Source organism: Sus scrofa, chromosome 5 (assembly GCF_000003025.6).
Source record: "Sus scrofa isolate TJ Tabasco breed Duroc chromosome 5, Sscrofa11.1, whole genome shotgun sequence".
NCBI lineage: Eukaryota > Metazoa > Chordata > Mammalia > Artiodactyla > Suidae > Sus > Sus scrofa.
In genome coordinates this window covers 98692703-98707813 of record NC_010447.5, presented here as the reverse complement: position 1 = coordinate 98707813, position 15111 = coordinate 98692703, and the positions used below count along the sequence as shown (strand labels likewise).

The window sequence follows — 15111 nt, the reverse complement described above, 5'->3', positions numbered from 1 at the left end:
ACCCTTCAGCACATTCTTCGTATTTGCCTTTTTCTCATCCGTGTGCACTTTAAGTCATCGTTCATTTCCTCGCATGGGTGCAAACTTATACTTGGGTTTCCTTCAACTGTTTGCATGCTTCTGGCAAATCCAGATAAACAGAGTATTGATTGCCTTTTATAAAAGCTATAAGGGAACCTTAGGTGGCCTGGGACCCAGGTTTTCCATTTGAATCATGTGAGAGACTTCCTGTGAAAGGAAGGACACAGGGACAACCTATCTTGGACGTAAGATCATCAGTGTATAATTATGCAGAAAAAGAATTTCTGAGGTCCTATTTTTAATTGAGGACCTGCGCTTAAAAGTCTGTTAGAAAGCTCCCCATCTTGCAAAGGACGGTGTTGCAGTCACTGTTTGCTACGCCCCCGACCGCAGCTGTTGGCCTTTGGATGGCCGGAGAAATAAATAGGCCTCCCCATTGGGGCAGTCACACCCATCATGGAAGTTAAATGAACATTCTTAGAACACCCACTGGGATGGGACAGATGTCGGCGAGAAGGGCTGAGCGCTCGGGAGAAAATGTGTCACTGACAAATTGAAACTATTCCCTTAATATAGCGGTATGTCTTGCTTGTCACCTATATCTGTTTTGTTTTATTCAAAGCTATTTCAAAAACACAAATACTGTGTTGAAAGTGAGAATCAGAATGAATCATTTCTATTATCTGTCAGAATCCGCCTTGCCACTGCTAGATTTCCTGTGTTGTTTTCCTTGCTGGATGTACAGTTGAGTAAATCTTTTTGCAGAGATGCTTTATTCAAAATATGACTGTAGTCAAAATATGACTGCAAAGAAATACTCGCTCTGAATTGAGAGCATTTGCATTGCTTGTTGGGAGGTGGGGTTTACCACTAACTTTTGTGGAAGATCTTTTAGCTTGTGCCTCACTATTTCACTCCTTAATAACTTTTTTTTTTTTTTTCCCGTTTTGGTTTGGTCTCAGAAGGGTTAATGTCACAGCTGTCACTACTGACATATGAATCTCCACACTAATTGAAATGCAGACCCTGCTCTGGGGGGGGGGGGGCTTCTCTCCACTGCTGGCTCTGCTCTCAGCAGTTTGCTTAACGCACTTTTAAAAAGTAACAAACTGATTTTGATGTGAACCATTAATTTCAAAAGTTTATGTATCATTCTCATTTGGGAAGAATAAAAAACTTGAAGCCACCTGATAATTCCTCTTTCGCAGTAGCCTCACAGCCATAAGAAAGTAATCTCCTTTTACTCCATAGCTCAGTCTTCACATCTCCCTTGTAGACACGTCTGATTGGTTTTTGGTGAAGAAGAGTTTGTATCCATGCGTTGGACTATAAACTCCTTGAGGCTGGTAAAGCCTTCTTCTTTGCAATACCCTGTAGTTCTTCAAGCAGTGCACAGATATCACCTTCACCTACCTCAGAAGTTTCAGGAGCATAAATGATGTCATAGAATGTACCCCTCCTAATAGTTTGTGATAAATGCCAGGAATGTAATTAAAGCCAGCTAAAGCGAGATATAGACTCTCTCTCTATATATATATACGTAGAGCCCTTTTTCACCGCTCATATAGAGTATCTGGCAGCCACCATGACATATAGTAAGTGCTTAATAAATGTTTATTAAATTACATTGAGATTGGGCTAGAATTCTCTCTCCTAGGTCACCTCTTTCTGCTAAGCCATACCAATTTTTCTTCTTTCAGAAAGCATTCCCTGAGAGTGTCTTTCATATCCCAGAGCCTAGCACTGGCACTATATAAACAGTTGAAATAAATTCACTGTCTTAGCCTCCAGCACAGAAGACAGACACAACAAGTAGATATAATCCATAGCGGTAAGGATTGCAATTCATGTATGTAGACCGTCCCCACGGGAACATAGTCAAGTCAGCTATGAATAAGCGATTGTTAAGTTCATTTTTGAAATGAGCAGAAGTTTGTCAAAAAGAGAGTTGAAGAAGAGCTTTGTCAGAGGAGCCGTTTGTAAGGAATGGATGCTCAGAATAGCACGTGGCTCATGCAGAATGGAAATAGAGGGCTCACGTGGGTGCTAAGTTGTAAAGGGCTTCATAGCACAGGGCTGAAGAGTCTGCGTGCTTTGCTGAAGGCACAGACTGACCCTCCAGAACCCCAGTGTGTTTAAGAAAGACAGTCGACACAACGAGGGCACGGAAGGTGGTGCCCAGGGGAGGCCAATGGAATTTAGGAATGGGATGGGATGCTGAGCCAGGCAGTGCCAGTCGAAATGAGAGGTGGGAAAGAGAGCAAGAGCAGGAAACGTATTGCTCCCTTTAAATGTTCTTGTTGCCCCTGAGAAAAGGAACTAAGACGCAGCCAGAGAGCAAGGAGTCTGGGTAGAGAGAGAGATGCAGGCCATAACCAACAGTCTCTTCCGCACGTTCGCCAGCTAGGAGCGGCCACCGTCTCCCACAGATCATGGGCCAGGAGCCCCACACCTACTGTGACACGTTTCCGTGGTTCCTGCTGCCCCCTCGCTGTCCAGATTTCTGTCATCCCTCTCTCACTGCAGTGAAAGGGAATCCATATCAAGAATTTCCCATTTTGAGTGGAACAGATTTTTCACTTCAGAAACAGTACTTCCCTGGTTGTTCGTTTTGAGAAAGTGACTTTGAGCAGGAACGATCCGGGCCAGACCGTGCTATTTATGAGCAGGTTTCAAGTGGGAGCTCTAAGTAAGGACCTTTCAAATGTCACTTTGTGGTTGACATCCCTTGCACAGCGTATTCCGTCCAAATGCTCACGAACAGGTAGACCACTGAAGAGGAAATGCAAAAAGCAGTCAACTCAAAAGATTATCAGCCTCTCTAGTAATCAGGAGAAAAAAAAAATGAAGCACAGAATAAGATTCTCTTTTACAGCTTTCAATGTGTAAAACTTAAGAAGCCAGACAATACTGAGTGTTATTAAGGATAGGAAATAGATTGACCTCAGTTACATGTGGATGCTGATGCGTGTTGATACAACCTCACTGAAGAGCAATTTGATAACATCTGGCAAAGTTGAAAATCCCCTGCGTCCGGCAATTCCACTCTTGGAAGCTCTCCCATAAGTATATGTGGAGCTATTCACAAGAATATTAATGGCAACCTCTTTTAAAGAGTTATATGCCCATCCTTCAAAAAATGGGTGGTCATTCAATGGAATTCATGTGAAAGAACTAAATCCTCAGTAAAGATGAATCTGAAAAACAAAACGATGAGCAAAACTTTTAGGGTCCAGGTGAGTGGTGTCCTATGATGGATCATAACAAATTTGTAATATTAAAACTTATGCATGTATAAGATCATACATGTGCTGTGGGTACCCAGAAAATAAAGGCGTAAAACAAGCATTGGAATAATAAATCCCAACTTTAAGATAGTGATTTTCTTGAGAGAAAGGGGCTGAGTTCAGGAACGGGACAGTGAGCGATACTTGGGGGCTTCAGTTATCTTGACAAAGTCTTATTTGTTAGGCAGGCATACAGTTTTTGTTACATTCTCTGAATCTTTGTATTCCTAAGACATTTACAATAAAGAGAAAACCCTGCATAAGGCTTTTCTTGTGTGTTCATTCATTTAGTATATCGCCCATCAATCTTTTTGGCTATCCGTTCATTTATTATTCTTTTTTGTCAAAATAATTTTATTTGAATAATCTCAGAAAATTGATTGTGGGTTAAACCAAGTTGGGAGAAAAGAACAGTATAATCAAAAGAGAGATTTAAGGGAGATGCGGGGGTGAAGTTGCCAAGACTAAACAATTGAATGAGTGTGTGTGTGTGTGTGTGTGTGTGTGTGTGTGTGTGTGTGTGTGTGTGTGTGAAGGAAGGCAAGGAATCAAGGGTAATGTATTTAGATTTCTAGCCTGGCCTTGAACCTTGAAGCAGCCAGTGGGACAACAGAAGACGTGCCACTGGAACTGAGTGCGACACGTTGCCTAATTTTGTCTCAATCTGTGTTACACTTTTTCCCGTGAGCCTGATAGTCTTACAATCTTTAATTCAGTAATTGTTGACCAAATAGTTGCCGTGTGCCAGGCACCATAAGTATAAAGAGCTCTCAGTTTATGCATACGTACTCTTTTTTATGAGGGTGTTTCTTAAAGCTATCTGCCACTCATCTTTAACCGTCATGGCACAGTTACGGCTCCCGTAGATTACATTGGGTAAGCAATTTCAGTTGAAGGGCAGCCTTCATTACGTTATTGGGTAGCCCCTTGAAAAAAAGTGAGAATCCATTAGAAACTTTAGACCGTGAAAACTCATTTAGGGGACGTTAAAGGTGGCTGTCCTGAAATAGCGTGTTAATTGAATAATGGATGGGTCAGGGTAACATTCTTTCTTAAAAGTTATTTAGTTCTTTTAGTATTTATTGATTGATTTATTTACTCATTTATTGGTGACATGTGGAAGCTCCTGGGCCAGGGATTGAACAGCAGCGACCCGAGCCACAGCAATAATTCCGGATCCTTAACCCACTGAGCCACCAGGGAACTCCTTAAGTTATTTAGTTCTCACAACAGTACCTGTATAACCGTATGGATAATTTCGGCAGCACTTTGCATCATAAAAGGGGGGGGGACCGCAGGACCAATGGGGCACAGGGAGGCCAGTTACTGTGTGGGTTTTCACTGCCAGAGCATTCCCAGCAAATCCTTAGTTTCCTTTTTCTGGACCTCACCCAAGTCCTCTGCCAAAGGTCTGTGTTTTAGTCCTGTTCCTGGTAGACACATGAATTCCCAGTCCTAAATCCCTTTATTTCTCACTGCTCTTCCACCATAGATCTCCTTGCAAGACTAAGTAAGAGGCAAAGGCTGGGGAGATAGTTTTGTTTTCTGATCCTGTGTGATCAGGCTGCCCTAAATCCAGCTGGATTCCCTGGGAGCCTCAAGAGCAGTGGATTAGAATCAGACCTTCATAATCTTGCCTTTGCTCTACCCCACCCCAGTACACATCCATTGCTTTAATTTTGCTTATTTCCTCCCAATGTTGGAGACATAAACCAAAGACCACAGCAAAGTAACAAGAAAGGCCTCATTCCGCAGAGACTTGGAAAAGACGTCATTTGTTGCCTTGGTGTAGCTGCTAGTCAGCCCCTTTGATGTAGCGCCTCTGATTCTTCAGGGAAACAAGGACGGTCTGGTTCTCCTTTTTTTCTAGTCTGTGAAGTCGGAGGCAGTGTCCTTTACGGGCGAGGCGCCGCAAGCCCCGTGTTACATGGTTGCAAGCTGCTTGGCTGCCTTTGTTAATATGCTGAAAATTTCCTCGGCTGTCTTTAATAGAAAAAGGATGTGTGTGAGGCAAGACCTCGGCAGCTGTGGCTGGGTTCTTGTTCCCCACACATGAGTCACAGCGGGCAGAGGCCATCGCATCAGGATGTAACCAAGCAGCCAGTTACCTGGTTGTCTTGCATTTCAGTTCCATGGTGAGGTAGTCTTCAGGTCTGTTTAGAAAGCTTATGCGCTCCAGTTTGGTGATGAAAAGGCTTTTCATTTCCTCCCTTTCTCTCGAACAGTATTTAGTCATTTACTGCTTCTGTGAATAAAGTTTCTTTTGCACACTGACTGCCTTCAGTAATTGCATTGCCAAGAGAAGAATTCTCCTTTCTGGAAGGACAGACGTGTGGCCTGACATACTGTGTTCTATAGGATCTTCATCCTCTCAGGAATTTGATCCTTGTTCTGTAGGAAACTCCATCTCAAAGACTGTGAATTAGATAATCTAGAACCTGGAAATGACTTCCAGAACAGTGCTTCTCAAATATTAATAAGCATGCAGAGCACCCGGGGCGATCTTGTTAAAATTTCGATTCTGATGCATTAGGCGGCCCCTGAAATTCTGCAGTTCTGTCAAGCTCCCCAGCGATGCCCATGCTAGGCCTTACAATTTTTGTAGCAAGGCTGGAAGCCTGAAGGCATTCAGCCCAGTGCACATCCACTAAGCTGTGGAGGGCAGATAGAACAGGCTTAAAAGATAAAACTTTTGGAGTTCCCGTCATGGCTCAGTGGTTGATAAGTCCGACTAGGAACCATGAGGTTGTGGGTTCGATCCCTGGCCTCGCTCAGTGGGTTAAGGATCTGGCGGTGCCGTGAGCTGTGGTGCAGACGCAGCTCAGATCTGGTGTAGGGTGGCGGTGGCGGCCGCTCTGAATGGACCCCTAGCCTGGGAACCTCCATATGCCGTAGGTGTGGCCCAAAAAAGACCAACAAAAGATAAAATTTTTGTCTTTGCAGAGAGAAAACAACCACATAAGAAGAAAGTCATCTGTATCTAACTTCATTTACAAACTTTTAACAACTAACATGAAGTTTTTTTATCAAAATAACAATATTATCAAAGCAGTTACCCAAGACAATGAGGCTCTTTACTTAATGTCACCTTTGAGCACATTGCTTTGTAAATGTCATCGGTTTCTTTTTACTCAAAGAAGCAGCTCTAGTGATGTTTTAAGCCTTACATAATGTATATCCTTAGGTTTTGAAAATTTAAGCTTTTTTACTGAAAATAAACACATTTAAACCAAAATGTTTCTTCTGAACATAGACATCTACAGCTATTTAAAAATACTGAATGATCTTAAGTCTACACATTTTTAGCTGACTTGGATTTTTACCCTCGGGACACAATTGATGAGCATAGGTGAGCTTTCAAGAGATTGGTTTTCCCACACGAACTTTAACGGCCACTTTTGATTGTCTTTGTTTGATGAGTAACATGCATTAGGATAATGCAAAATTCGAATTGTTCCCCCAAAATCATTATAATTAGCACACAGAACTCATTTTGATAACAGATTTAACTTATTAGAATAATATGAACTGTTGTTTCATCCCTTGATAGCAGAAACGTGACCTCAAAGCTTTCCAGGAAAGAACGACCCCAGGCGACAATGTAGTAACAATGGCAAAACCTATTTTTGTCGCTTGGTATGCACTTCTCCACTTGTTGTCACAGCTGTCTTTTCCAGGTTTAACCTAAGAAAGCCTGCAAACCTAGTATAGGCAGGACCTGTTCACAAATCCTCAGCCTTTGGACCCAGTGGTCATTTAAGCTTCTTGGCGTAGACAAGATTCTGCTTTGTGTGTTTGCGATGATGAGGAGACAGAAGAGGGAAAAGACAATCTCCTTCCATCCTGATTTCATCTCATCTACAGCCCTCTGAAGAAAGAATGGTTATGATCCCATTTCCAGCAGAAACTGAGGTCTCAGGGCTCCCTCACCTTGCCCAAGTACAGACCGGCCTTTGGGACCTCGGCAGCGTGACTGGCAGCCTTGAGTGTTTTTAATAATCCCCTTGGGTTGCAATTACACTTCGGTGCAGACACTGATAATAAAGCGATTCAAGAAATAACCACTACCCTACAGAGCCATCTGGTTTCTCTCAGCCCCATCCCTGGGCTTCTATTTCTGGTTCAAAAGGAATGATCTCCAGCCGGGTTCCTTCCTCCCTTCCCACTCACGGCAGCAGAAAGTCTGAACATTTTATCTACTTTGCATCTCCAGTAAGTCAGGCTGTGAACACACCTCGCCATCACTTTAGTAGCTGTTTATTGACAGTCGTGCTGGGCTCCGGGAGGGGACATAATTCAGAAGAGATGTGTCCCAGCATCAAGAAACTCAGTATAATACTGAGTGGTATGACAACCAAGTTCTCTTAGGAAGACGGAGTAGGTGGTGTTATTTTGGGTTTCCAATGGAGAGCTGTTCACTGCACATGTAATTTAGAGCTATGTTTATTTAGATTCGTGTTTAAAATTAGAAACTGACCATCTGTATTTTTCTTGATAAGTATGGAGTCATCCTGACCAAAAGGTTTTTGAAGGTCAGGAATGGCTTATATTTGCAACATTATTTTTGGAAAAGAAGAAAAGATGTGGAAAAGATGGAAAATAATGCCCAGCCGTTGAGGACTTCAGAAAACGTGTGTGTCCATGCAGAGACATATTATGCAGCCACTGAAATAAAAATTATAACGTATGTATAACAACAAAAAAAAATCACAAACACGCTAGGCCTCCAGCAAAGTGAGACAAGAAAAAGTGAACTTGACATTTGCAGAGTGTTTACTATGTGCATATACTATGCTACATTTATTTTCTCCCTTCATCTACAAGATGCAAAAAAGTCGATGCTATTTCAGTACTTCATAAATGAAAGAATTGAGACACAGATAGATGAGAGAACCTCACCGAAGTCACAGCTGGTGGTTGGGCACAAAGGCCAATCCAGATCTCTTCAAACCCAAATCTGATCATCTTTTTCCAGTTGATTTACTCAGAGTTATTCAACCCTCCCCCAGCATTGTTTTTGATTTAGAAATAATCGTTTTTATAGTAAAGAGTGGAGTCATCTGAATTCAACTGAAAAAATGTTTGCATAGTGAAAACACCAGATCATAAAAGTGGTTGAATTATTTTAGGCTGTATTATAGAGTTGCCAGGACAATTAATGGGTGACACCATCTGTAACATGAAAACATAGGCTTAGCATAAACAACTTCAGTTTTATCTGATGTTTGAAATATGCATCTATGTAACTGCCAAAATATTAGCTGCTCTTTGTTAGCCAAAAAGTTTCAGGGACAAGACAAGAGCAGAACAGCACTTTTTCATAGATAAGGAGCAAAGTGTTTTTCCCTTTGGGAAAGCCTCATTGTTGTTAACCAATGTTTGAGAATTTTGGGCTGGAAACCCTGGTGTTATACTAGTGCCACACAACTTACACTCTTTTTTTTTTTCATTACCTTTCACGTGATACCTTTGTATTGCAATTGTCACACCTTAACAGAAAATTCTGAGAATTGTTTAACTACTTTTAAAGCCAGGAGTATAAAACCTCTCTTATAAAAGGTACATTTTTCTGTACTGTATTTTATCTATTTTGATCTCATTTTACTTTGCTGTATTTATTGTAAACATTGACCATTAGAAGTTTACAAGCTGTTTGACTTAAAAAATAAGGATTCCATCTCATTAAACTACTTGGGTTAAATTTGGAAAAGACTGTAGTAGTGATTGCATTTGAACTTTTTTCAGGGTTTTTCACCTGAAAACACAGGTAGAATTTTACAAGGTAGGAATTACCTTGAGGTGCAGTGGGTTAGGGATCTGGCATTGTCATGGCAACCACGTGGCTCGGGTTCCAGCCCTAGCCCAGGAACCTCTGCATGCTGTGGGCGTGATCAGAAATATTTTACCGTGTATGTTTGGTAATGTTTGCAGAAATGGCATGGACTAACACTAAGGAGAAAAAACGAAAACTGTGTAGACCTAAGTTTGTCTCCTTTGCCCACTTCCTTTTTTATTTCTTGACGTTGAGTTGGGAAAAATTCAATTTCTCCATCTCAAGTTGTCTTTAGCTTTTTTCTCAAGAAAGTAGTCTGACTCGGCTACTCGGTCTTCATATGTAACCTACGCTTTCTCATTAAAGGAAAAAAACTCTTTCTCTAACCGCCTGCCCTCTTTAAAGCACAAAGTGCACAGCGGCTCTTAGAAAATTCTTTTTCCTTCCCGATTATATTGATCTCTTTGTATAAATGGCTAAATTGCCCCCCACCCCCCGACAAAATGCCTCCAGACATAAGGGAATCATTTCCGTATGTGGATGAAAATGTTTGTCTTCCATGAAGGAACGCTTGCAATGGCCTCTTAATTGTTTTCCTCCCTCTTCTGGTTCCAGTATCCGGCGGCTCTGATGAATCTGGGAGCCATCCTGCACCTCAACGGCAGGCTCCAAAGGGCCGAGGCCAACTACCTGCGGGCCCTGCAGCTCAAGCCAGATGACGTCATCACGCAGTCCAACCTCCGCAAACTCTGGAACATCATGGAAAAGCAAGGCTTAAAGACCTCCAAGACCTGACACGGGAGGGCAGCCCCTACCTCGTCCTCTTCCATATCCTAAAGCTGGCTTCACGGACGCACAGAATTTCCCCGCGGTGCTGTGACAAGAGCTAGTTTGGACTTCACGGCCCAGGGCAGAGATCACTGAGGTTGCTGCCCCTTCTGGAAGTACCCACTTTGCTTTTGGCACAGCCACTAACACCAAAAAAGGGGAATGTTGGAAACCTCCTATAGGACATAATTGTCACCCATAGAACCGTAAACCAGAGCACTTAAAACAGCATCTTTTAGCATCTGAAATGGGGGGGGGGGCCTCAGTTGCAAATGTTGTTCATTTTTGAAAGGTAACTTCGAAATTGTACTGTTCCTGAAACACTGTGAGAGGAAGACAGAGTGCCTGTGCAGCCACCGTGCACTGTCAAGGTCACGTGTTCATGGGGAGTGATTGAAAAGGGGGGTGGATCCTGGGAAGCCGCCGGTTGTCCTGACGCTGCTGTCTTCCCTCTTTGGGACAGCCTGCCTATCATTTTCTAAAACTTAGAGAACTTTTTTTTTTTTTAATCGTGTGTCAGGATCTGTCAGAGTCTACCTTTGTTTCTGGACTAGTGCCCATAAGGTTTTATGATTCAGCTGTCATGGTCCTTTGGGGCATTCCTTTGCTTTTCATGTGCTGAAAAGGGTGAGCAGGTGCAAAGCAAGCCACGTTTCTCACTGGTGTTGTAGGAGGGGCTGGGGAGGCCTTATGTGTGTCAGGCAGGCATTTTTTACTCTGATGTCACCAACATGCTCCACCCCCCCCAAAAAAACAAAAATGCCTAGGAGAATCCATTGTATTAATTCTTGGGCTTTTGAAATTGCCTTTTGAAATGGCTGTTCCTGGTTACTGCTCATACTTATATAGGGAGTAAATCAAAAGGAAGCTTAAGAAAAAAAAAAAAAAGCATTCTAGTTCCAATAACTAAACAGCATCCATTTGACAAAAGGGAAGATGCTTTCGTGCCTCCCAGATGTTGCTTGCTGGTTTAAAAATCAAGTCTTTGCAAGGGAGTGTATAATGATGGTTGCCAGTGATATTCTATTTGATTTGGTATGAAATACTAGTCACTTTCTAATAGGTACCTAAATGGCAGCGCTGATAAGATTTGAGGAATTATTTTTAATCACACTCTGTTCTTCTCAAAAGATGTAAAAATGACTCGTCATCTGCAGTAGACTGTAGCATTAGCCACGTGTTCTAGGGCTCCTGCCAAGTGCTTTTCACCGTTGAAAACTATTTTTCACTAGCAAATTCGGCATTTTATTTCATTACCTATTAGTAACCACTTCAATGATGATTTCACCAGTAGAAGACTATAAATGAAGTAGAGAGAAACATTTACTGAACATTTTTTTGACTTTCAGTCAAATGTTGCTACTAAAAATTAACTTTGTAAAAATGATAGTCCACTCTCAACTTCCTAGAGAAAGTAGCTACACAGTACCCTAAGTATTTATTTATTTATTATTCTACCATAGCAGAATAACAAAACTTGATTCATTACCAGTTCTTTGCAACTTAAAACTAGCTTTTTCTCCTGTCCTTCCACACTGTCTATATCGTCAGCATCCCCATTTAAGGGAAGCTGGACCTGCAAACACATCATATTATGTTTTCTTCGTATTTTATGTTTTGCTTCATATCTGAATACGGTGAGATAAAGAATTTAACGTAGCTTTTCTATGGCATTAGTGTTTGGGCGAGAAGGACAACATAGAGAAAGATTTGTTGATGGCATTAAAAGAAGGTCCTCTTAATATGTGTATTATTTTGTAAACATTTTACTGAAGGGCCACAAGTTAAAGTATAACTAAATCACTGTGTTTTCAGAATGGTGTTTAATGTTTCATAGCAACAGACCCGTGGTCAAACCAAAAACGTGGGTTGGAGTATATTTTTCATCTTCTAGGACCTTGGCAGTTGCAAAAAAAGTGGGGGTGGGGGGATTTAATATAAGGATATAGAGATGAATTCAATGTTTAACATTTTTATTTATTTAAATAGTTATTGACCTATGATGACTTCCTAGTCTTAACCTTGTGTCTTTATTGTTATCATTCTTCCTTTCAAACACTTGGTTCTTGATAGAGTCACTGATTGCACAGAAGCGCTTCATGTTGACCCAGTTCCCAAGTAGCATTAATAATTGGGCCTGTGTCATAAAATGCATGGATCATTAATAACTAAATGTCCCCGACACCTTTCACGACAGGGCTGGGCTTAGTAAGTGACCACGTGGGGGGGGGTGGGGGGGAGGGCTGGGGGGAGGGCTCCATAGAACATGGTAAAAAAAAAAGAAGTCTCTGCTCAGGGATTTATGGTGGATTATTGCAGACAGTGCTAAAAATATAGAGCACAAGACAAGTTTACTAAATTAAAATTTTATTTTTTGAGAAACTGTTATTTGTATAAATTATCAAGATTTGTAGGCTTTCCTTTTGTAGAAATAATTGTTTTATGTGCCAGAGAATTCTGATTTTGTTTTCAACAATAAAGCATTGATAACAAATGTGTCATAAGCCTTTTAAAGTCTCCTACAGCAACAACACTTGCACTGTCTTGAGTTTTTAACAGACATGGGAGAAAGTTGGGGATTGCCAGGAACTTCCCAAAAGCCATTTTAGATATATTAACTTCATAGAGTCCCAAAGCTCTTTGTTGGTGGGTTTGTCTTGTGACCTAATCAAGTTTTCTCGTGACTTTGGAACTTTCTCCTCTGATCCATGATTTTCTTGCTAAAGAGAAGTTCGTCTCGTCACTCTTTGGAAGTAGACAAATAAAGCACTTGCACCAAGAGTCATTCTAAGAAGTTGGAGGAACGTTTGGGGAACTTTAGGAGTAGACCTTCATGGAAATTTCAAATGACCAGGAGACTTCAAATTCCAGCAGTGCTCCCGAGGGGGACTACATCGCCAATCTCTATGAAATAACTGTAAAGGCCAGTGTGCGGCCATGTGGCCGATGAAATGAGAGCCGATTCAAAGTCCTCTCTGATTGCGCCCTGCAGGAGAACCACCCAAAATGACACAGCGAGAAGGCTGAAGTCCTGGCACGCCTGTGTCTTTCTCTACCGCAAAACCAAGCACACGGAGTTAGCCCGACACTGCCACTTCAGCTTGCTCTCTCCTTACAGCCTGTGGCATTTCCAATGCTTAAGCCACCTGTTCTAGCAATTTCTTCATTAGACTGAATCGAGTTTTATGAAGTCAGAAGCAAATTGTATAGTATTGAAAATAATATTTAAGTTAAGAGAGAAATCATATTCCAAAGGTACGTACAGATGCATTGCAATGATCACAATTCTTCAATTATCCACAGAAACCCAGTTTTCCCCTTGTAATAGAGTAACCAAGCCGCAGATGAATTTCCTTTCTTTGCGCTGAAAACCTATATTATGTGAAAACTGCCATTACCAAGGTGAAAATATCAAATGAAAAGTCATTGGTGTCCAGTTCTCTCAACTTTTCAGAAAGCGATTTTGAAAACTATCAGGTTGAGCATGAGCAAGCAATGGACGTGATCTTCATTTATAGTCTGTTTTATTTCCTTCTGCTCGAGAACCACGTACCAGGTTAGAAAAACAAGTCCAAAGAGAAATACATGGTCCCTGCCTTTACTGGTTTCAGAGAATAGTGCCTCAATCCAAAATAAAATTACATGTTGATTTTAAAATAGAATCAACGATGCAATCACTTCCTATTATAAAAGTTCTTAATAACCAACATTTCTAGAGCCTTTTGTGTAACTGCCGCCAACTGGTTCTGGGAACTTGGTTAACACTTTTGGGGGCCTTATGTTCCTCGCATGAAAGCCATTGGGTTTGGTTACATATTCACTGAAGTCTTGTTTGGCTCTCACAGTCAAAATTGCTAAGATGTTATTCATGCATTGTCTTAGTTTGGGCTGCAGAACTCGGTGTCGTACAGTTGCAGGGTCTGGACGTGTAAGACGTGGCTGCCAGCGTGATCGGATGAGGACCCTCTCCGGGTTGCAAACTTCTTGGGCATCCTCACGTGGTGGAAAGGGTGAGAGAGCTCTCTGAAGCTTCTTTTTATCAAGGCATTCGTTCCATTTATGAGGGCCCTTGCCTCATGACCGAATCACCTCCTAATACCATCACCTGTGCCAATGGGTTTTCAACGCATGAGTTTTGGTGGCATGGAAGCATTCAGACCGTAGCAACCTCCTTCCTTCTTCATGATCATCTGCAGGGAGAGAGGTTAAAAATGTGATTGTGGAAGAGAGACTAGCTAGAGAAACACCACCGTGGGTGAAGAAACCCCGTCTCTGGACTCAGGTTCACGGCCTGTGTGCTCACGTGACAGGATGTGAGCACAGGACTGCGTGGGGACAGGCTTGCTGCTTGCTGTCTTTGGGACAGGGACAGGTTATTTCACACCTTTGAGCCCTGGTTTCCTTAACTGTAAACTGGAACATGTCCACAGGGTGTCTGCCTTAAAATAAAATATTAATCCTTTTAGAAAGGAATTAGGAAATATATTATCATGTTGTTATATAATAATAATTTAGCACAACAATCAAATTCTCTGTCAGTGTTCACCTTATATGCTATATTTTATGTTCCACTCAACAAAAACTCAAGGTTTCCTTAGCTGGACTCCGGAATGTATTGTATGCATGTCTTCTTGGCAGAATGGAGTTGTGATTTCCTCCAAGAACAGAACTAGAGGAGCAGGGTCTGCTAAATATGGCCATTTTCACCACACGCCATGGGAAGTGAGGAATTGGCCCTGCTTGGGCCACTTAGTAACACTTTTGTATCGCTCACCAATAAAACAAAACAAAATAAAAACGTTGTCATCTTTTTTGAACATGGTAAGTCTGATGATATCGGCAACGCTTATTATAACTGGTACAAATTAGGATCATTATGGATTAAACCTTAGCCACAAAGTGTCTCCATTTGACCTTCAATCTCTACCTTTTCGAGAAAGCCATGGTGGGAAGAGAACGGATAGACACGTGGGGAGTGGACCGTTAATTGCCATTAGCAATGATTTAAGTTCTGGTTGTAGAGGAGGAGAATTGATTAGGACAGTTTGAGACTGTCCTTTTTGATTGCTTCGTAACCTGCCGAGACTGAACCACTCACTGCACTGGTAGAAGGGGTGGAATGGAGTTTAACAAATAAGAGACTGGATAACACAACCACAGGAAAGGCTGGGAAAATCTTCAATTTGATGTCTAGACTGGCGC

General features: G+C 41.7%; 1 protein-coding gene across 1 annotated transcript in view; it reads left to right on the top strand.

Annotated features, from left to right (window-relative positions):
* Positions 1-12410, top strand: part of TMTC2 (transmembrane and tetratricopeptide repeat containing 2) — a 389840-nt gene extending 377430 nt beyond the window's left edge. The window contains 1 exon segment of the mRNA XM_021093031.1: positions 9697-12410. Within this exon segment, the coding sequence (XP_020948690.1) occupies positions 9697-9876 (180 nt within the window). The 3' untranslated portion in view covers positions 9877-12410.